At 39.9% G+C, this 20,405-nt stretch overlaps 1 protein-coding gene across 1 annotated transcript in view; it reads right to left on the minus strand.

Annotated features, from left to right (window-relative positions):
• Positions 1 to 20,405, minus strand: part of DPP6 (dipeptidyl peptidase like 6) — a 776,249-nt gene that overhangs the window by 322,417 nt on the left and 433,427 nt on the right. Inside the window, exon 4 of the mRNA XM_032643847.1 lies at positions 1,174 to 1,268. Within this exon, the coding sequence (XP_032499738.1) occupies positions 1,174 to 1,268 (95 nt within the window). The remainder of the gene's footprint in view (positions 1 to 1,173; positions 1,269 to 20,405) is intronic.

Raw genomic sequence — 20,405 nt, forward strand, 5'->3', positions numbered from 1 at the left:
CTCTCTTACACCAGCAAACAGTCTCTGTAAAGGGCAGGATCCAGGCCATACTAAACCTCAATAAAATGTTTATTCTTAAAGAAAAAGGTATCGCTACACCAAAAAGAAAGGAAGAGTATTTAAACAGCAGTGTCATGTTCTTGAGAAGGTAGGGCGGCATTTGTGTGGGACAGGGGATAGGGCAACGCAAAGATGGAATCATCCTTTCATCCCTTGTTGTCCCCGGGACGAGGCTCCGGGGACCTGCCTGAACCCTCACCCAAGGACTCCGGAAAGCTCACTCACTAAACTGGGCTCGGCATGCTTATCTGTAAAACCAGGCAGCGAATTTTTTCTATGGTCTCTGATCCCCAGATCACAGGATTCTAGGATTCCTATGTTTCTGATTCTCATCAGAGGCTTCTTATGATTGAGAATTCGTGGCCTGTTTTAATTCTTGCTTTTAACACAGACTTGGCCTTAGTTTCTTCCCTTGATTTCCTCCATGTACTGGACAAGAAAATGATCAACTCCCTAAAGCTGAAGATTTATTCCTTCTAAAAATAAGCATGAACATATATGAAAAAAACAGTTAATTCTCTTTAAATTGATTTCTGGTACATAACTTCAGTCAATTCTTTAATAAATATCATTAACTGTTACGTGGACTCCAAATCTTAACGCCATTATCTTTGGGGAAACAGGTTTTCCCAGATGATGAAGCAGTGGCATTCATATCGACTCAGTACTTGTTCTAAAGCATAAACATCACTTAATGTCATTAGAGTGAGTATAGTCAGTGCCTAAATCAATATTCTCTGTGCGCTTTAAGATGCATTTTTAAAAAAAATATGAGATCGTGCAAGCAGTCCTGAAGTATTCTCTGAATTACTACAATTGTTCTGTAAATGTGCAAAAGCCTTAGGACTTATCTTTGAATTATATATGATATGCAACACTTGTTTCCAACACCTGCAGAGAAATTTCCCGTATACTCAGAGAAATGGTGATTTCATCTTATTAAATTAGTGTGGTTTCATTTTCACATTATCTGTAGCTGCTCAGTCTGTAGTATTACAAGTTTATTGCTTCTGCTTGGCTATATGAAAAGTTGAAACCTAAAGTCATTTTCTGCTTTATTGACTTGAAGGCGGGAAAACTGAAATTATCCTTGTCATTAAAGAGAGTACTTACAATTTTTTTGCCTTCTATTAACACCGTAGAAGTGTTTGTTTCAACATTCTGCAGTATCACACTTCCTTTCTGCTCTCTGTAGATGAATTCTTTATCTACAAGAGAGGAAATAAAACAGAAACATGAAACATCAAGGAACTCACTAGCTTTTGATGGACACAGGTAAATGAATTGACTAGTTCCACAAAAGTATATCCTGCATTTCATCAAAGGGTCCTTTAAATATGGTGAAATGGGTCCTTTAAATATGCTCCTCTCCATAAAACTGCATGTGAAGCTTCTCTCTAAATCATTTCTCATAGTCTGCACACTGACATATAAAGCACAAGCATATACACACATAAAATCTTTAGAACATTCTAGACTTTTCTTGGGTAGGACACATAGAGTGGACACAACAGAGCAGATTAAGAAACCCGCTACCATAAGGGGCGGAGATAGCTGGTACTAAGGGGACTGATTTCCTATATTGGAAACTTTGGGGTGAAATCTGTATACGTCCACATGCATACCATATCCTGCAAAATTATTTTCATTTGGTCCACAGCTTCCTTTGCTATTCCTGGAGGAATTGGCAGTTTCACTGTCATGAATATCTTTGGCTCTATACATTGTATCCTCAGTGACACTTGTCCTTTGTAACTCAACCGAAATTTCAAATATCCCCTTAGAAAATTAATGGAGCAATCCCCCTGAATAGTATGCGTGGAGGGGTATATATGTAGGCATGTAGGTGTGTAGGGGTGTGTGTGTGTGTGTGTGTGTGTGTGTGTGTGTATGTGTGTGTGTGTGTGGTGTGTACACATACTACAAATGAAAGAGTAAACTTTCTGAAAGGATTGCAAGTGGAGAGACAGGGCACACAATTGGAAGAAGAGATGATAAACTGGGAGACTGGGACTGACAAATACACACTGCTACATATACAACAGATAACTAACAAGGACCTACTGCATAGCACAGGGAACTCTGCTCAACACTCTGTAATGACCTATGTGGGAAAAAAACCTGAAAAAGAGTGGATATATGTGTATGTATAACTAATTCACTTTGCTGTACATCTTAAACTAACACAACATTGTAAAGCTCCATTGTACTCCAGTAAAAATTTTTTAAAAAGAAAATAATACTATCTTTCTGAGTGAAGGGGATGAAGGGGATGACACTGAGCCAGTCTGAAGGTAAAGAAATTTCACACGATAATCAGTTGATGAATGAAAAACACTGTGCAGACTGGATTAATTCCAATGGTATTATCATTTCTATGCTTTTTAAATTCTACTCCACAGAACTACATTCTTTTCTTTCTTATTCCTTTATTCTACTTGCTTTGCCTTTAATATTCTCTTCCTTTTTCTAGTCTGTTAAGATGGAAGTTTAGATCTTTGGTTTGATTTTCCATCCTTTTAATAAGACTATTAAAGCTAAAAATGTTCCTCTATGCATGGTATTAGCTACATCTCACAAATTTTGATATGCTGAATTCAGTATTATTCAGTTCAAATTATTTCTAATTTTTCCTGAAAAGTCTGCTTGGTCCAATGATTATTTAGAAACATGTTTAATTTTCAAATATGTAAAGTTATTCTGGTCCTCTTATTTTTATAGATTTTTAATTTAAATTCACTGGATCAAAGAATATTCTGTACATGATTTTAGTCTTTTAAAACTCATTAAGACATTTTTGTGGCCCAAAATATGGTCTATCCTGGTAAATGTACCATATTCACATTCAATGAAATTACTGATATGGCTGAGTTTGGTCTATAACTTTTTTCGTGGGGCTTTGTTTTCCACTTTTCTCCTCTACTTCTTGTTTCCCTCTTTCTTCTTTCCTGACTTTCATTTTATTTTGTGAATATTTTTTACAGTTTTAATTTCCCTATTTTTAGCTGTATTTCTTTGCCTTTTTTTAGTGGTTGTCCTAGGGATTATACTATGTTCTCAACTTTTCAGCATCTACAAAGAGTTAATAATGTATCACTTCTCATGAAATACAGAAATCTGTCCAGTTTTCAAGTCCACATCTAGTCCCATGCTATGATAACTGCTATGTGTATTACATCGACATACATTATACATTCCACAAGACAATGTTATAATTATTGTTTATAGCAATAGTATGGTTTATAAAGAAATTAAGAAGAAAAAGTAAAAAAAGAAAAATTTGTTCTTTGCATTTACCCACTATTTACCATTACTGATGCTTTTTGTTCTTTATCGAAAACATGAGTTTCCATCAGATATCATTCATTTTCCTACTTCATAAAGAACTTTCTTTAGGATTTCTGATTAAATGAATCTGCTGGCAACCAATTCTTTTAACTTTGTTTTATCTGAAAGTCTTCTCCTTTAACCTTCATTTTTTTTTTTTTTTTTTTTTTTTTTTTTTTTGCGGTACGCGGGCCTCTCACTGCTGGGGCCCCTCCCGCTGCGGAGCACAGGCTCCGGACGCGCAGCCCCAGCGGCCGTGGCTCACGGGCCCAGCCGCTCCGCGGCATGTAGGATCTTCCCGGACTGGGGCACAAACCCGTGTCCCCCGCATTGGCAGGCGGATTATTAACCACTGCGCCACCAGGGAAGCCCCTCATCCTTCCTCTTGAAGGCTCTCCCACTCTCCCGGTGGCCCTGCCCCGGGTTGGATGGCTGTCACCTTCACCCTGGACTACTCCAGGGCCTCCCAGTGGGACCCTCTGTCCCTTTCTCTATTGGGACAAGGCCACACTTCTTTTTCAAAACTTTTTTTCTGGCTCCTTGGCAGAGACTAGTTTGGCCGAACTCCTTAGTCTGACATTCGAAGCCCTTCGTCTTCTGGCCTGTCTTCTCTTCCCATCTTAATTTCCCACCATCCCCCACCAACTAAGCATCCTAACAAGTCCTGCCTTTCAAGCCTCTCTGATGCCTGTGCCGCTGCCTTGGCTGCGGTGCCCTTCTCCCGCCCCCGCCAGGCACAATCTTCCTGGGCTCGGCGTAAAGGTCTCCCCTCCGGGCAGTTTTTCATGTCTCTGCCAGGCAGAATCCATCTCTCTCTGCTGAGCCCTGCCGTGTCATTCACCTTGTTTTATGCCCATCACAGCACGTTGCTTATTTGCTACGACAGCTCTCTCCCTCTAGAGTCATGGTTCTCACGGCAAGAGGCCATACCTGTTTGGTTTCCTAACTCTTAGCATAATAACTGATAGGAAAGTTGGTGCTAAAAAATATGTGAAGCATTTAACAAATGCATCCTATCACAAGTCTGAGTCACCAAATATCCACCCTACTTGTGGAACAACAGGCAGAACTCCTTGTAGAAGAGGGAGTGCTCTGGGCCAAAGTGAAAGGAAGGAGAGATGGACATGGTGGTTTTCTCAAATTACACCTTATGTGTCTCTTTGTGAGATTCTGTTACAGCTACTTTACTCCTGTCACTGCAGGGCAAAAGGATGTTACAAAAGGAGTGCATCTGAATGCTGTGAGGATAGGAAGGTAAAATTGAAAAGCCATGCTCAACAGGGAGGTCCTTAGGAAAAGACTTCCCAAAGAAAATCTGGCACAGGACCACCCACCGGCTAGTTATTCTTCGCGTGCCAACTATCCAGTGCTTTGCATTTAAAATACATCATTAATTTAATTGTTCTGTGTACTTTAGCAATTCTTCAAAGCTAAAAAGTTAAAGAAATAAGTTGCACTGGTAGCTAGCACAATTACTTAAAAACTAGTAAAGCATCAAGAAAATTTCCCTTCTTTCCTATACAAACCGTATCACTGGGTAACCAAATTATAGATAAGGGGAAGTTTCATTTTATTTTGTTTCCCCAAATTGTGATATAAAAATATACAGTAATGCAACAAATTATTTTATGTACTCTTCCAAAAGTAAGATAAAATTCCAGTCATTTCCTCTGAGTCATTCCTCTGATATTAGCTATAAAGATAGCTAATATCATATATTAGCTATGTTTATGTTTTGCTTACTTTTGCTTAACAACAATGTATTATTAGCAACTTTCAAAAGCCTTATCCATGGTGAAAACTTTAAAAATGTATGGCATTTTATGGTACAATAGATGTCTTAAAAACTGAGATAATTTCGTTCTCATTGTCAAGTATAATTTGTATATGCTGGTTGGTTTTGAGGAGCATATTAATCCTTGATTATACAAATATCACAAGGACTCAATGCACAGAAATAGATTTTTTTTTTTTTTTTTTTTTTTTTTTTTTTTTTTGCGTTACATGGGCCTCTCACCGTTGCGGCCCCTCCCCTCGCGGGGCACGGGCTCCGGACGCGCAGGCCCAGCAGCCATGGCCCACGGGCCCAGCCGCTCCGCAGCACATGGGATCCTCCCGGACCGGGGCACGAACCCGCGTCCCCCGCATCGGCAGGCAGACTCCCAACCACTGCGCCACCAGGGAAGCCCCAGAAATAGATTTTAATTGCTGAAACAAATCGTGCACATAATAAATGGAGATTTGATTTTTCTCATGATTATCTTTTCTCTTTTCTTTCTTTCTTTTTTTTCTTTTTCTTTCTTTGCGGTACGCGGGCCTCTCACTGTTGTGGCCGCTCCCGTTGCGGAGCACAGGCTCCGGGCGCGCAGGCTCAGCGGCCATGGCTCACGGGCTTAGCCGCTCCGGGGCACGTGGGATCTTCCTGCCCCGGCGTCCCCCGCATCGGCAGGCGGACTCTCAACCGCTGCGCCACCAGGGAAGCCCCATGATGATCTTCTTTTAATTTTAAACAATGCTGATAGAAACACTGTTCTTTCCATTTATTATTTTTTTCTCAGATATAATTTATTTCTATTTATGTACGTTCTAATAACACATAGCATATATTTCCTAAAAAATACATAAGCATATATTTCCTACAACAGTCAATATCCATATGATGGTCATAAAATATAAATCCCTAACAGCCGCGCTGTAGTCTAGAAATACCATTTCCCACCAAAGGAAAGCAGGACTCCTGTAAACAGATGATTCCAGGTCTGGGACAGGAGCTATCCTAGAGACCAGCAAAGCTATCAAGTTCTATTACCATGTCAAAATGATTCAGAAACCAACCTGAAAAGGCTCCCACCAGCCAACCAAGGACCAACCATTTAGGGCTTTAATAAGAATAACTGGAACGGACTGAAGCTCTTTAACTACGTATAAGTTCATGAATTTAGAATGATACTTCAAAAAGAAACAACTAATTCAATTGATCATTATTAGAGGATACTTATAAATCAACATATTATTTAAAAACTGGTAAAGAAAAAGGAAAGCATCAAGAAAATTTCCCTTCTTTCCTATACAAACTGTATCATTGGGTAACCAAATTACAGATAAGGGGAAGTTTCATCTTACGGAAGTATTCCAGTTATCAAATGGAAAAGGTTGATGGAATTAGCATATCACCATTTTGCAGCTCCTAATGAGTTAAGGTGCCCATCAGCCAGGGCTGCTACGCCACAGAAGGAGAGCAATCTGCATGAACTGCCGCCTTAAGGAAGAATACAGCACTACTGATGAAGTGCTAGCACAACCAAAGCCAAAACCCTCAAGCCCAGTCAGGCTACTAGGCCAACTAGAACTTGCAGGAAATAGAGGACAGAGGACCATTCACGCCATAAAGATACAAGTAGGAGACTCTGAGAAACTACAGGGAAAATGGCCTGGCTTCTTCAAATAAATAATGACATTTATATGACAATTAGAAATGTAAACACAAATAAGATAATTAATGCTATGAATAGGATTAATAGGATAATTAACGCTATTAAGAAACTATTGTTTTTCGTTTGGGGGTTATTTTTTCTTTTAGTGTGATATGGTGGTTATGCTTTTCTGTTTAACAAGATAACAAGTCCTTATCTTTTAGAGATGTACATAGTGAAACAAAGAGGATAAAACGATATGGTATCTGGGGTCTGCTTCTAAATAGCATGGGTGGAGGAGAAAAAGGTCAGCATATAGACACAATAAGATTGGCCAACAGGAAATAATGGTTGAAGTTGGGTTATGGACAAATAGGAGTTTACTTACTATTCTTTCTACTTTTGTTTAAGTTTAAAATTTTCTATAATAAAAAGTTAAAATTGATTTTAAAGTTCAAGTAGTTAAAAAAGATCATGCAGCTATAATGAGAATAAAGCTATGCTGGCTCATTTTTACATTTTATCCTTTGTTAGGCTTTTGCAGTAATTTGCACGTACTTGGGTTGCGGGCAGGTAGTGGTTGTGTTTTCATCGTATTTCTCCAGTAACCACTAGATCATAAAATAAAAATTCTGACATCTCTCCCTCCAAGGTCAGGAGCCAGGGGTGAAAATTTGCAGCAACCAATGACAGTCTTCAATCCAGATGTAGACACACTGCCTACAGCTAAGAGTGATTTTTCCTTTGGTTTGCAAATATTAAGCCTTGTATGGAGAGTTATAGGAAGAAACAACTATAATTAGAAAGCTGATGTTATAATTAACACATTTCAGGAAATATAAGCCAAATGAAAATTTTAGGTGGACCATATTTATAATGTAGAACTGTGGTGCTAACATGTAGCCACTAGCCACATGTTCTTACTAATATTAAAAACTAATTAAAATTACATAAAATTTAGAATTTAGTTCCTTCTTTGTGCAAGGCACATTTTAAGCACTCAAAGGCACACGTGGCTAGTGGGTAGTGGCGCACCGGATGCAGCAGAGACAGAACACCTCCATCACTGCAGGAAGTTATTCTGAACAGCAATATTTTGAAGTTATAATAAGTGACAGCCTTTTATTCCCAAAGAATGCCTTAGTTTACACCATAGTCTATCATCGATCTGGAAAAAAATCACTCTTCTCAAGCCATGGCTATCAAAGAAAAAATCAAAGGATGTCCTTAAAAGGTGGTCAGCAGACCTTCTGATACCTCTTGCCATTTATGTGCCTCCACTCTTATAGGCAATGAAGGCAACAGCTGTGGGAGAAAAAGATTTTTAAATAAAGTATTTCCAGATTATCTCAAATGTCACAACACCTTAAAAAAGAACATGAAGTTATATGGTAACCAGAGTCCCAGTAATCATCATCAGAATCAACGGATTAAAAATAGGAGTCAAGGGCTTCCCTGGTGGTGCAGTGGTTAAGAATCTGCCTGCCAATGTGGGGGACACGGGTTCGAGCCCTGGTCCGGAAAGATCCCACACGCCACAGAGCAACCAAGCCTGTGAGACACAACTACTGAGCCTGCTCTCTAGAGCCCGCGAGCCACAACTACCGAGCCCACGTGCCACAACTACTGAAGCCTACACGCCTAGAGCCTGGGCTCCACAACAAGAGAAGCCACCGCAATGAGAAGACAGCACACCACAACGAAGAGTAGCCCCCACTCTCTACAGCTAGAGAAAGCCCACGCGCAGCAACGATGACCCAACGCAGCCAAAAATAAAATAAATAAATTTACAAAAAAAACCAAAAAGGAGTCAAGTGGAAAGAAAACGCCAAAGGTTTTTTTTCTGTTTTTTTAGGTTGGGTTGAAACTCGTGATTTTTTTTTTTTTTTTAAAGTACCCACCATGATAACTATGGCCTTTTATTTGAAATTATAAGAACTACACACAATCCTCCAACACACCAGGGAAACATCAGTACAAATAGAGATGGTGAGAAAATGTAAAATAAATGATGTGCATTTTACTAAGAGTGGATAAGTAACTTATTTTCATGAGAATGTGCTTAGAAAAGGTAGGAGTTTCCAAGGAGAGAAATGGTGGGTGTAAGAAGCAAAACTCAGAGAGAAGAGTCTAACCAGTGGACATTTCATTTATTCCCAAGAACATTTACAACGTGAGGGATACTCTTCTAGACACACCATGCATTAGCCATGTTCCCCGACTTAAGGACACTTACAACTAAAATGGTCAGATGGCAATTACTGATGCTGGCTATCGAAAAGCTCCATGTTAATCACAGCATTGTACTATAAGACATGATTCCAAGCAAATAAATAATTCTACTAATGTTATGAGAAAGTAGGATTTTCTGTATAAAATAAATCCACATTTAAAATCATAAATTTCAGTAAAAGTTAAAATCCTGTAGTGTTATATATGGAATGTAAATAAAAGGTACTGATGAACCTAGTGGCAGGGCAGGAATAAAGATGCAGACGTAGAGAACAGACTTGAGGACACAGGGGGGAACGGGAAGATGGGACGAAGTAAGAGACTGGCATGGACATATATACACTCCCAAATGTAAAATGGATGGCTAGTGGGAAGCAGCTGCATAGCACAGGGAGATCAGCTCAGTGTTTTGTGACGACCTAGAGGGGTGGGATAGGGAGGGTGGGAGGGAGGCTCAAGAGGGAGGGGATATGGGGATATATGTATGCATATGGCTAATTCACTTTGTTGTACAACAGAAACTAACACAGCATTTTGAAGCAACTATACTCCAATAAAGATATATATATATATATATATATTATATATATAGGCCCTGTAGTGTTAAATTTGTGTCAGAAATATCAATAGGAACACATTTGCTTATTTTTTAAAGTATGTATTTGCTAGTTTTGTCCATAGAAATATTAGATACATGATTTCCTAAACACTCAGATTTTGGTTCCTAAGTACCATTCTCACTAAAAAGAACAAGGAATCTTTGAAGAAACAAGTATTTCTAGATCTGAGGCACAGGAAGTACAGTATGAACCCGGGACACCTTATTGGCCAGAAGGCAAAGAAGAGTTCAGTGAGTGATGGGTCTTGGCGCCCATTCTTGCCCCATTCTGTCTCAGCCTTCACATCTAACTCTGACTGGTCCTTCCTCTTGGCTCTGGGCTCAGACACAGGACTTGAACTGGTCGACGGAATATAAGCAAGCAGACACTTGACTTGCACTTGCCCAGTTGACCTGCCCCCGCCGGCTCTGCCATTGCCATGAGACAAACACAAACATCTCTCACCTCATCTTCTGGCACCAGGAGGAGAAACAAGTGTGGATCACAGCCGGGTTAGCATGGTCACCCGAGAAGAGGCTATTCCAGATCAGCCAACAGCCTGCTGGGTGTCCAGCCACACGAGCAAATCACGCAACGGATAAGCAGAGTTCCCTAACCAACCACCAGCTGACAAGCAGATGTGTGAAAAATACACAAGTGTGTGTGTGTCCCTGAAGGTGTGTGCGTGTTTATTACACAGCACTCTTGTGGCACCAGACAACACACACATGCACAGGAGAACCACCTGGGAGGGCCCTCAGAAGTCAAAGTTGGGAAAATCAGAACATGAAAAGAACAATGCTGTAACTGATTAAAACACATCAAATATATAAAACTGTAAGGTCGGATCTTAACAAACGGCACCGCGAAACAGAGGAAAGCTTCAAGTGAGCCTTATCAGGGAGCGCTCCCGGGCGAGGTTCACCGGTCCGAGAGAAAGGGGCCAGAGAAGTCGCACCCCGGCGAGGGCTGGGCAAGATTTTATAGGGGAAGAAGGGAAAGGAGTGTGGTGGATCTGGGAGGGCGCAGGGTATTCCTTATTCGGTGGTCTTTTCGGGTATCCTGGGGGACCGTTAGTCCCGCCCCTCGAAAGGCGGGAAGGCTGGGCTGGGTTCAAAGTCCCCAGGTCAGTTCCTGGAACTGGGTGGTCCGGAATGTCTCCAGGTCAGTTCCTGGAACCGGGTGGTCGGGAGAATTTCGGTCTGATGCAACCTGTGAATCTGATTGTGTTCCCCTGCCTCGGGCCAGTTGGCCTTACAAAAACAACTCATGAGTCCATAATGGTACCCACATAATGGTTCTCATTTTCCACAGCTGAAGGCAACTATTATAGCAACTCCTTTCTCTGAAAATTGGTAATTAAAAATTCATAATTAAGGATTCATCCTGCTTTTTCAGTAGTATGGGGACACCAAACAGCCTGTTTCTGAGGGAGAGCCCCTCCTTTCAGAAAACTGCCCACTCATAAATGAAGAAGGAATGCTGAATTTAGAAAAGCACCATTTCTAGAAGGAGTGATGAATTTAGAAAAGCACCATTTTGCAGCCCCTGTTGAAACACTCATCTCAGGTGAGGCTCATCGATGGCTGCCACCCTCACTTAGAGAAAAGTTGATGGGATATTTTCCTGGTGCCAAAATATTACCCCAGAGAAAACGTGCCAGTGTCAATGGGGAAACACACGTTCCTCATGGAGGAATCTGGCGGCCACCACTTAAGAGTCCCTAACGGTGGGACAACCAGCAGTGGACACACACACGAGAAATCATTCCATGAGGAAAGAACCAGACAAGTCCAGGATGTGGGAAATTCCACTACACACTGGCCTAATATGGGGAAATAACACACTGTAGAAAAAAGAGGAGCTGCTTTCCATTAACAGAAACGTAAGAGACATAATCAAGTACAATTATGACCCTTAATTTGATCCAAATGGTAGAAAAAAGCCACAGAAGATATTTTGAGAAGGAATGAGGAAAACTGAATATGGCCTGGGACTCCTATGATATTAGGAAATTATCCTTATTTTTTTGTTAGATCTGATAATATAGATAAATGGGAGGATATACTTTTGGAGATACATGTGTTAGTATTCAGGGATGAAAGAAAATGATGTTATAATTTAAGTTTAAATATTTTCAGCCAAAAAATTGATAGAGAACACAAACATGATAAAAGTGTTGATGTTAACTGATAGTTATGTGGGTGTTCACAGTACTCTCCTGTATACTTTTCTGTAAGTTAAAATTTTTTCATAAAAAAGGAAGCAGACCATATGACCAGCAATTCCACTCCTGGGTATATACCCATCCCCCAAATGAAAACACTAATTAGAAAAAATACATGCACCTCAATGTTCACAGCAGCATTATTTACAATTGCCAAGACAAGGAAGCAACCTAAGTGGCCCTCAACAGATGAACAGATAAAGAAGATGTGGTATATATGTACAATAGAATATTACTCAGCCAGAAGAAAGAATGAAACTTTGCCATTTGCAGCAACATACTTGGACCTAGAGATTATCATACTAAGTGAAGTACGCCAGACAAAGATAAATATCAAATGATATCACTTATATGTGGAATGTAAAAAATAAACTATTGAGGGCTTCCCTGGTGGCGCAGTGGTTGAGAGTCCGCCTGCCGATGCAGGGGACACGGGTTCGTGCCCCGGTCCGGGAAGATCCCACATGCCGTGGAGCAGCTGGGCCCGTGAGCCATGGCCCCTGAGCCTGCGCGTCCGGAGCCTGTGCTCCGCAACGGGAGAGGCCACAACAGTGAGAGGCCCACGTAACGCAAAAAAAAAAAAAAAAAAAAAAAAAAAAAATAAACTATTGAATGTAATAAAAAAGAAACAGACTCACAGATACAGAGAACAAGTGGGGAGGGGGGGGAGAGGGGCAAGATAGGAGTAGGGGCTTAAGAGGCACGAAGTACTATATATAAAATAAATAAGCTACAGGGATATACTGCACAGCACAGGGAACATAGCCAATATTTTACAGTAACTATAAATGGAGTATAACCTGTAAAAATTGTGAATCACTATTTTGTATACCTTTAACTTACATAATATTGTACATCCACTATACTGCAATTAAAAAAAATCAAAGATAAAAGGAAGCAGAAAATAAAACAACATAGCCCCTGATTTCTAGGAACATACAACAGAGCTGGGTGGACATAGGAGCTCTTTTCTACAGACCATGAACTGAGATGCTTATGGCAGAAAGGCGGGGGTGAGCATAGGCTCTGAGTAACAGCCCTGGTGTGTGGGTAATACAAATGCAGGAAACAGAGGTGCAGAAGTGGGAGGCCAGATGTGCACAGTCCTCATGACACTGGTTTTGAAGATGAGGGTGCCTGGGTGAGTTTTGGAGCCCTAAACCTAACCCTAACCCATTTGTCCAGACACTCTGGAGCAGGGCTGCAGTTTAACATATGTGTTTAGGTCTGAAGTAGCCAAAGGGCTCCAAAATTTTTTTTTTTAATTTTGTTTGTATTCTGTGTTTTTTTTTTTTTTTTTCTGGTTTACATCACAAACATGTCAGAGGGAGGCAATGTTGGCTCAAAAATGTCTTTCAAAAGAGCAAGCTTTTCTAATTACACTCCCTAAATGCTAACAGCGCTCACTGAATCCACAGCAAGCACTTAACCAAGAGAGGACAATGCTGAGATTCTGAGACTCGATCCTGAGACCTGGGGGACTCCCAGCTTCACCCAACCGTGAAGTGAGACATAGACGCAAGAACCGCTGGCTGGTTAATTTGCTCCCTCTGGCTCAAGGGCCTCATGCAGCCATCTTGATTCAAACTTGCAACTCTACATCTGTGGCAGGACAGCCTGACATTTTCCTGCAGGATCTTGAGAATAAGAATAAACTGGAAGGACTGCAAGTGATGCTTCCCTTCCCCCTTTCAAGAATGCAACCAAGATACTGTGTTCTTTACATCCGAGGGTAGTAAGAGGCATCTGCTTTGGAAAATCGAAATTCTTGGAAACAAAGAGCTGGGTTGTCTGGGGCTGGGATGGGTAAGCAGATAGATGGAGGGCAATGGGTGATTAATTTCTGTGGGCTTCAAATTATGATAAAATGACGCCACAATACCCACTTTTACAACTTGGGTAATTACATCAACAAGTACCTTCCAACAAATAATGGTCTCAGCTTGGAAATTACTTGGAAAGTATCTACATTTCAAAGATGACATGAGTGGATTCAAATTTCACTGAGTTTTCATCACAGGATCTGAGATTGCCCAATTTTGTCTTTGATTAATGGACTGCCCAAATAGCTTTTAAAATCTTTTAAATTTTCATTCTTCTTATGGGGAACAATTTTTATGTGACTCTACAGAGTCATGTTTATACTTTTAAACAGCTTATTGTATGGAGACCCCACCAAAAAGCAACAAAGCACTTGTTTCTGTATTTAACATTGCCAAAAATATGCTTATGTGGCAAAGGAAAAAAGAAACCAATATTTGTAGAACTAGGATTTGTTTTTTGCAATTTATTTTTTTCACCTGATTCTATCACGAAAGAAAATATATAGGTTAGGAGGCTTTCAAATAAAAAGGTTTAGGTGGGTGAAGACAAAAGAAAGATAGGGAAAGAAGTCCTTTGCTCATAACATATTTTTAACAATATTTATGATTAGTTGTAAAAATCTAAGATTCCTTGAAGGGACTTTAAAGTGATTATCGCATAACTGTTCTATTTATAAATCTGACTTAGAACAAATCAATAACAAACATTATTGAAGGTGTCAAAAAGTTTTAAAAAGACTTTGAAATGGGCAAAAAAGACCACCGGGTAGCTGGTAGATGCTCACTGTCATTGTCTTTGAGCTTTTTTATACTCTGAAAGTTGTAGAAAACTGATAGTAATACAAAGGATTCTTGCCAGAGAGATGCAGATGATTTTTGTCTGGTGGAGATGCAACTGACCCCTAAAGCCAATTTCCCAGCAAATTCATTTCAGCATTGTTGATCGCCTATGTATGTATTTGTTTTTCTACCCGTCTCTTCAGATCTTACTGGTTCTCTCCTTAATTTGTGAGCTAAATAAAATCTTAGATGTTTATTTTATATTAACAAAATCATAATCTTCATGATTTTTACCTTTAAAATATTCTTCTTCAATAAAAGCTCATTATTTGCAAGATATGGACAAAATTTCACAGATGGGCTATGAAAAGAAAATCACTGAACCACCTGAAATGTAATTTTGGGTACAAACTTGCTTAGAAATGAACCAACTTACAGATTAAATATAACTATTTTTTAGAATACCAAATTGTATCAAAATCAGATATTCTTCAAGAGTCCTGAACTATTAGTGGACTATGAAATTCACTGGTCACTGAAAGATGTTGCTTATGTCATTCCAATGCCATAGCTTATTAGTAAATCAGTAATTACTTCTCAATAAAGCAACATTATTCATGGTTCTGTGGGCTATCATTTTAATCACAACGCTAAGAGCTGAATCAATGTTAAACTGTCTACATATTTTCGTCAACAGGATTTGATGACAATACCTATTTTCCAGTACAAGTATAGAAGATGTATTTTTTGAATAATCTAATTGTCAGCAGGCATTATGTTAAGGCAGAAGACTACTGCAGAAAGTAAACTCAGGTTTTATGTCAATACTGTTAACCATAAATGACCATTATGGAGCAAATTAGCAAATAAAAGTACCTAGAGGTCAAACTGAAATGACCACCTTACTTTATCTAGGCTTTCATGAGAAAAATCACCTACTACGGACAAAGAGTAATGAATGAGCTAAAAGACAGAAATTTGAGTGTCTTCCTTCAAAAAAAAAAAACTCTGATGAAAAATGTCAAGAGTAGCAGACAGATTGTTGGGAAAAGCTTGGAATAGGAGTCTGGAAACCTGGCTTCTATTTCAGGCTTTGCCACAGACTAGATATGCCAGAATTATGCTGTGAAACTTGTGAAGCAGTGTCCTTAAAGAGATACAGCATGCTACTCTCCTCTCTGTTTTTCATTCCTCCTAGCAGGAATGCTTTTATGATGGCTGGAGCTAGAGCAGCCGTCTTGGACCTTTCAGTGATCTTGGAAATGGAATATAAGAGCAAAACAGACAGAGCATAGATCTTACCTCTTGACCTTGATGTGAGAGAGAAGTAAATTTAACAGACAAATTTCTCTCTTGTTTAAACCAGTATTGTTTTCATTTTTCTGTTGCTCAGTGATGAATCTATTCCTAATAAAGAGATCAGATCTAATTTCTGGGTTTGCAGTCAGGATACTGGTTCTAGTCCCATGGTAGTGCTCTCCTGAGTCAGGTTACTTTATATCCTAGTCTTTCATTTTCAATACTAAAATGCCTTATTTTTCAGAAAGAGTAATTGCTGATTAATTGAGATCAACCATATGAAGGCATTTTGAAATTAAGAAAAAAAGAAAGAGTAATTTGTATAAATATAAGATGCTATCTCCACCTGCAACACTCATTGGAAAAGGAGAAATGGTTATGTCTTCCTACCAAACATTCACCTATTATTTTATTTGTAAAGAAAAGAAATGTTATGAATCACATTCCAGAACTGGGGGTAGAATCTTTAAAAAAAAAAAAAAAAAAAAAGATTGCCTCTGCACAGCTCTCCTCCTTCTGACTTAAAAGCAAACAAAATAATTCAAAATGTAAGGAGCAGCAGGCTGATATCCTACACAGAATGAAGAAAAGCATTACACGAAGCCATTTTGTCTATTCTTTGGGGTGGAAAAGCAGGGAAACAAATGATTAGAGGTTCTTTCACTCTCCCAGGGAAAGTAGGCAGGTGCCTTTGAAGGAACCATTCACTCCTTCAGACCTGCTCATTTACAGCTGTCAAGCCTCGAAGTGCCTGATTATATGGTGGATGCTGGTGGGCTGTTTCCTTCAGAGCGGATCTGGCATGTGTGACAAATGAGAGCTGCCAATGGCAGACCTCTCCCCAGGCTGAGTGGCCGCCTGGGTCTGTCAGCTCAGGTAGCCGGTGAAGCCTAATTGGATGCTCTAGGGCCTGTCGTGTCAAGCAGGCACAGCCCCCCTGCCCAGGCTCCTCCTCCAGGTGAGGGGCTTTGGAAGATTACCAAATGACATCATTATTACAAATCCACCTCTGTCTTCAACTCTGCTCTGACCAGAGAATCTCTCTCTTCTGGCTCCAAACTGCAGAGACTTTGCTGGGATGGTTGGAGAAAATCAAGCCAATTAGAGAGCTGGCAGAACCAATCCATCTGAAAGCTGGGGATGACTGGGTTATGACTCTGAGGTTGCGAGGGGGAGCACCTGTCACACACTAGTCATTAACATAACGTTGTAATTACAGGCAAGGAAGTCCCTGCATTTACTGCAGTGAAGTGAGAACCCATCTCTGATGGTAAACTGTTAACCTGAAGTACTAGAAAATTCCCACTTTTACTAGCAATTAACTGTGCAACCCTGACAGAATATCTGACTTTTTTGTGCCTCAACATTCCCATCTGAAAAAAATGGGGATATGAATAACACCTACCTTATATGACATTAGAATAATGTCCACGTTCAACTGCTAAGCACTACTAAGTTCTACTGACACTATTAGCAGCAAACAACCGACATCTGGGTAGTCCCATGAGCGTTCATAGGAATGCTTTACATGTGGGACCTGACATAATTGTAACCTGAAGGTCAAGGATTGCTACAGCCCTCCTATTTCACATATTCCCAATATAGCTGTGTATTTTATCATCTATACCAGGACACTTGAAAGTGCAAGGGGAGCAGTGCTTTAATAATCACATCAGGGCAAGTGACATAGCCTGGGTATCTGAACACTGGTTTATCCCCACTTCAACAGAGTTCAGGTGTTCATGAATTAATAAGGCTAATGTGGGCAGAAACAAATTTTCATATTTACCCCAAGTTTTTAAAATTAACAATCCTGACAATTTAATGGATATAAGTTTCACTCTGATGTATTTGAAATAAGAGGATAACTAAACTTGAATTGTCAAGATTGTAAATCTGACAATTATATTCCATAGATGCCATCAATACTCTAGTCTAAGAAGCAACAAATCAACTTGCTCAAAAAAACTGCCTGCTCTGTAATTTTACAAACTTAGAATAAGGCTCAGCTAACCTTTAGGTTGTAGTGTCATAGCCATCAACAAAATCAGTGAATGGTGTTTCAAGTCTTCTGTGGTGGAAGACATTGTTTTTATGAGTGGTGAGTAGCATTCATTTTAAGGGTACGCATCTCAGTCAAAGGCAACGTAGCAATCTCTGAACAGTAATGAGTTCTGTCCTCTTAGCTGATGGGAACATTCAGCTCAATTTATAGCTATGGGTAGAGCAGAAAAAAGTCATCACTGCATCTCATTTATTAGAGCTGCCCTTTCTGAAGAGGGGAAGTACAGGGTAAATGATATTGAAGACTATAACTTGCAGTAGAATATCTGTTTATTTTATTAGGGAATGGATTTTTTTAAGTGCCCAAGTTCTATTGCTTTCCCTTTTTCCTGTGTTTCTTTGCATTTGCTTTTAGCAATGCAGCTGCTGTGATTTACATGTGTACACTATTGTATATTAAACAGGTATCGGGGCTTCCCTGGTGGCATAGTGGTTAAGAACCCACCTGCCAATGCAGGGGACACGGGTTCAAGCCCTGGTCTGGGGAGATCCCACATGTCGCGGAGCAACTAAGCCCATGCACCACAACTACTGAGCCCGTATGCCACAACTACTGATAATAATTGTTCTTCCCCAAACAGATTTGCCTGGTTGCTTCTCCCTCTTACAGGAATCAGCCATAGTATTCACGACATATGCCCTTAATGACTGTAAGTCATATTTTCTTGAATTGGTTTACGTGGTACATCTCTCCTAGGAGACCATCAAAGCCTTCCCTGGCTCTTTACTCTAATTCACTGTTCTCCTTTCGGTACAATTTTCTCAGTGCCTTCTCAGGCTCATAAACACAGTCTTATCTCAAGTCTTTTCGATTCCAAGCATCTTGGATGCTTTCATGTTTCTGTCTGAACCAACCACCACCAGAGCTTTGGGTAGGTGTTGAAGAAGTACCTTTGGAAAAGTCTTATGAAGTAAAATTAAATAAAACTGGTGTCACAAGAGATTTCAATGGAATATCACCAGCCCTGAGAAAGAGTCACTATTTCTATATAAAAGAGAGAAAGGAAAATGGAAAAGCTGGTAGGTTTAATGTGTATCATGGACCAACTTTGGTAAAGTTCCCTGAACACCAATGACAGTGTGGGGAAATTTGCATTGCTGAATTTTAGAGCTGGAAGAAATGTTGGTGCCATCTTCACACTTTCAGCTTATTTATTTAACTAATAAACTCAGACTCAGAAAGAATAAGTGCCTACGCATGGCAAAGGAATAGGACCTGGTCCTCGCGCTACTGCTTCACCTTGTCTCTCTGGGTCCTAGTGTGGTCTGATGGCTGTGGAATTTGACTAAGGACAGGATAGAATTATCCAGTGAGGAAACAGAACACAAATCTTCAATCATACGGTATTCCAGGGGATAGTAGTTAACCTCTTAAAAGTGCCACACAAGATTTCCTAAAAGTAAATTTTATGTCAAATTTTATGTCAAGAGTTTCTAAATCAGATAATCTCTCCAGCCACTTTTGCATAATGTAGGAACAGAGTAACAAACAGAAACAATTCTATTTTAATCGAAGAAAGATAATTGTGTGTGATTTGTTGTTTCGCACATAAAGATATTTTTTCTTTAGGTTTAATTTCCCGGGTGGTGTTGTCAAAACGGCATTAAAATAGCACTGTCTCCTTTGGTCATCTACTATTTTGAGTGATTTCTGGAAACATTAAGAATTCCTGAGACACACATGGCAATACCTTAAAACACTAAACACAGAATTACCACTCTTTCTGGCAATTCCACTTCTGGGCATACAAAAGAAGTGAAAGAAGGGACTCAAACACATCTGTACACTCATGTTCACAGCAGCACGGCCAATACACTCACAGTAGCCAAAAGGTAGAAGCAACCCAAGTGTCTGTAGACAGTTGAGTGGATAACAAAATTGGAGACACATACACACACACACAATGGAACGTTATTCAGCCTTACAAAGGAAGGAAATTCGACATTCGCGACCACATGGATGAAACTTGAGGACATCATGCTAAGTAAAATAAGTCAAATACAAAAGGAAAAATATAGTATGGTTCCACTTATATGTGGTACCTAGAGGGATCAAACTCATAGAGACAGAAAGTACAACGGTGGGCGGCAGGGGCTGAGGGGAAGGAGGAATGGGGAGTTAGGGATTCACGGGGGCAGAGTTTGAGTCTGGGGAGATGAAAACGTCCTAGAGAGGATGGTGGTGATGGTTGCACAATACTGTGAATGTACTGAATGCCTCTCACCTGTGCACTTAAAAATGCTTAACATGGTAAATTTTACATTGTATGTATTTTCCAACGATTGAAAAAAAAGAATCCCTGGGACAGAAAAATGGGTTTGATGTACAGTATATGCAAAAGAAAGAGGGGTTGAAAAAGTATATAGCTGTATATTTAATCCCCTCTTACTTTCATTCAGTCCCAAGTCTACAGCTCTGGAAATCATGGGTTCTGAAAAAAAATTCAGTATGAAATTACTTATGCTAACTTCAGGAAGATCAATGGGTCTGGCAAGTATTTATTTGACCCATACACCACCCCTCTCCAGCCTGCTACTCTGAATCACTGCTGGATCAGTCACTTGTTCTTGGATGCCCCGA

This window comes from Phocoena sinus, chromosome 9, assembly GCF_008692025.1.
Source record: "Phocoena sinus isolate mPhoSin1 chromosome 9, mPhoSin1.pri, whole genome shotgun sequence".
Taxonomy (NCBI): Eukaryota; Metazoa; Chordata; class Mammalia; order Artiodactyla; family Phocoenidae; genus Phocoena; species Phocoena sinus.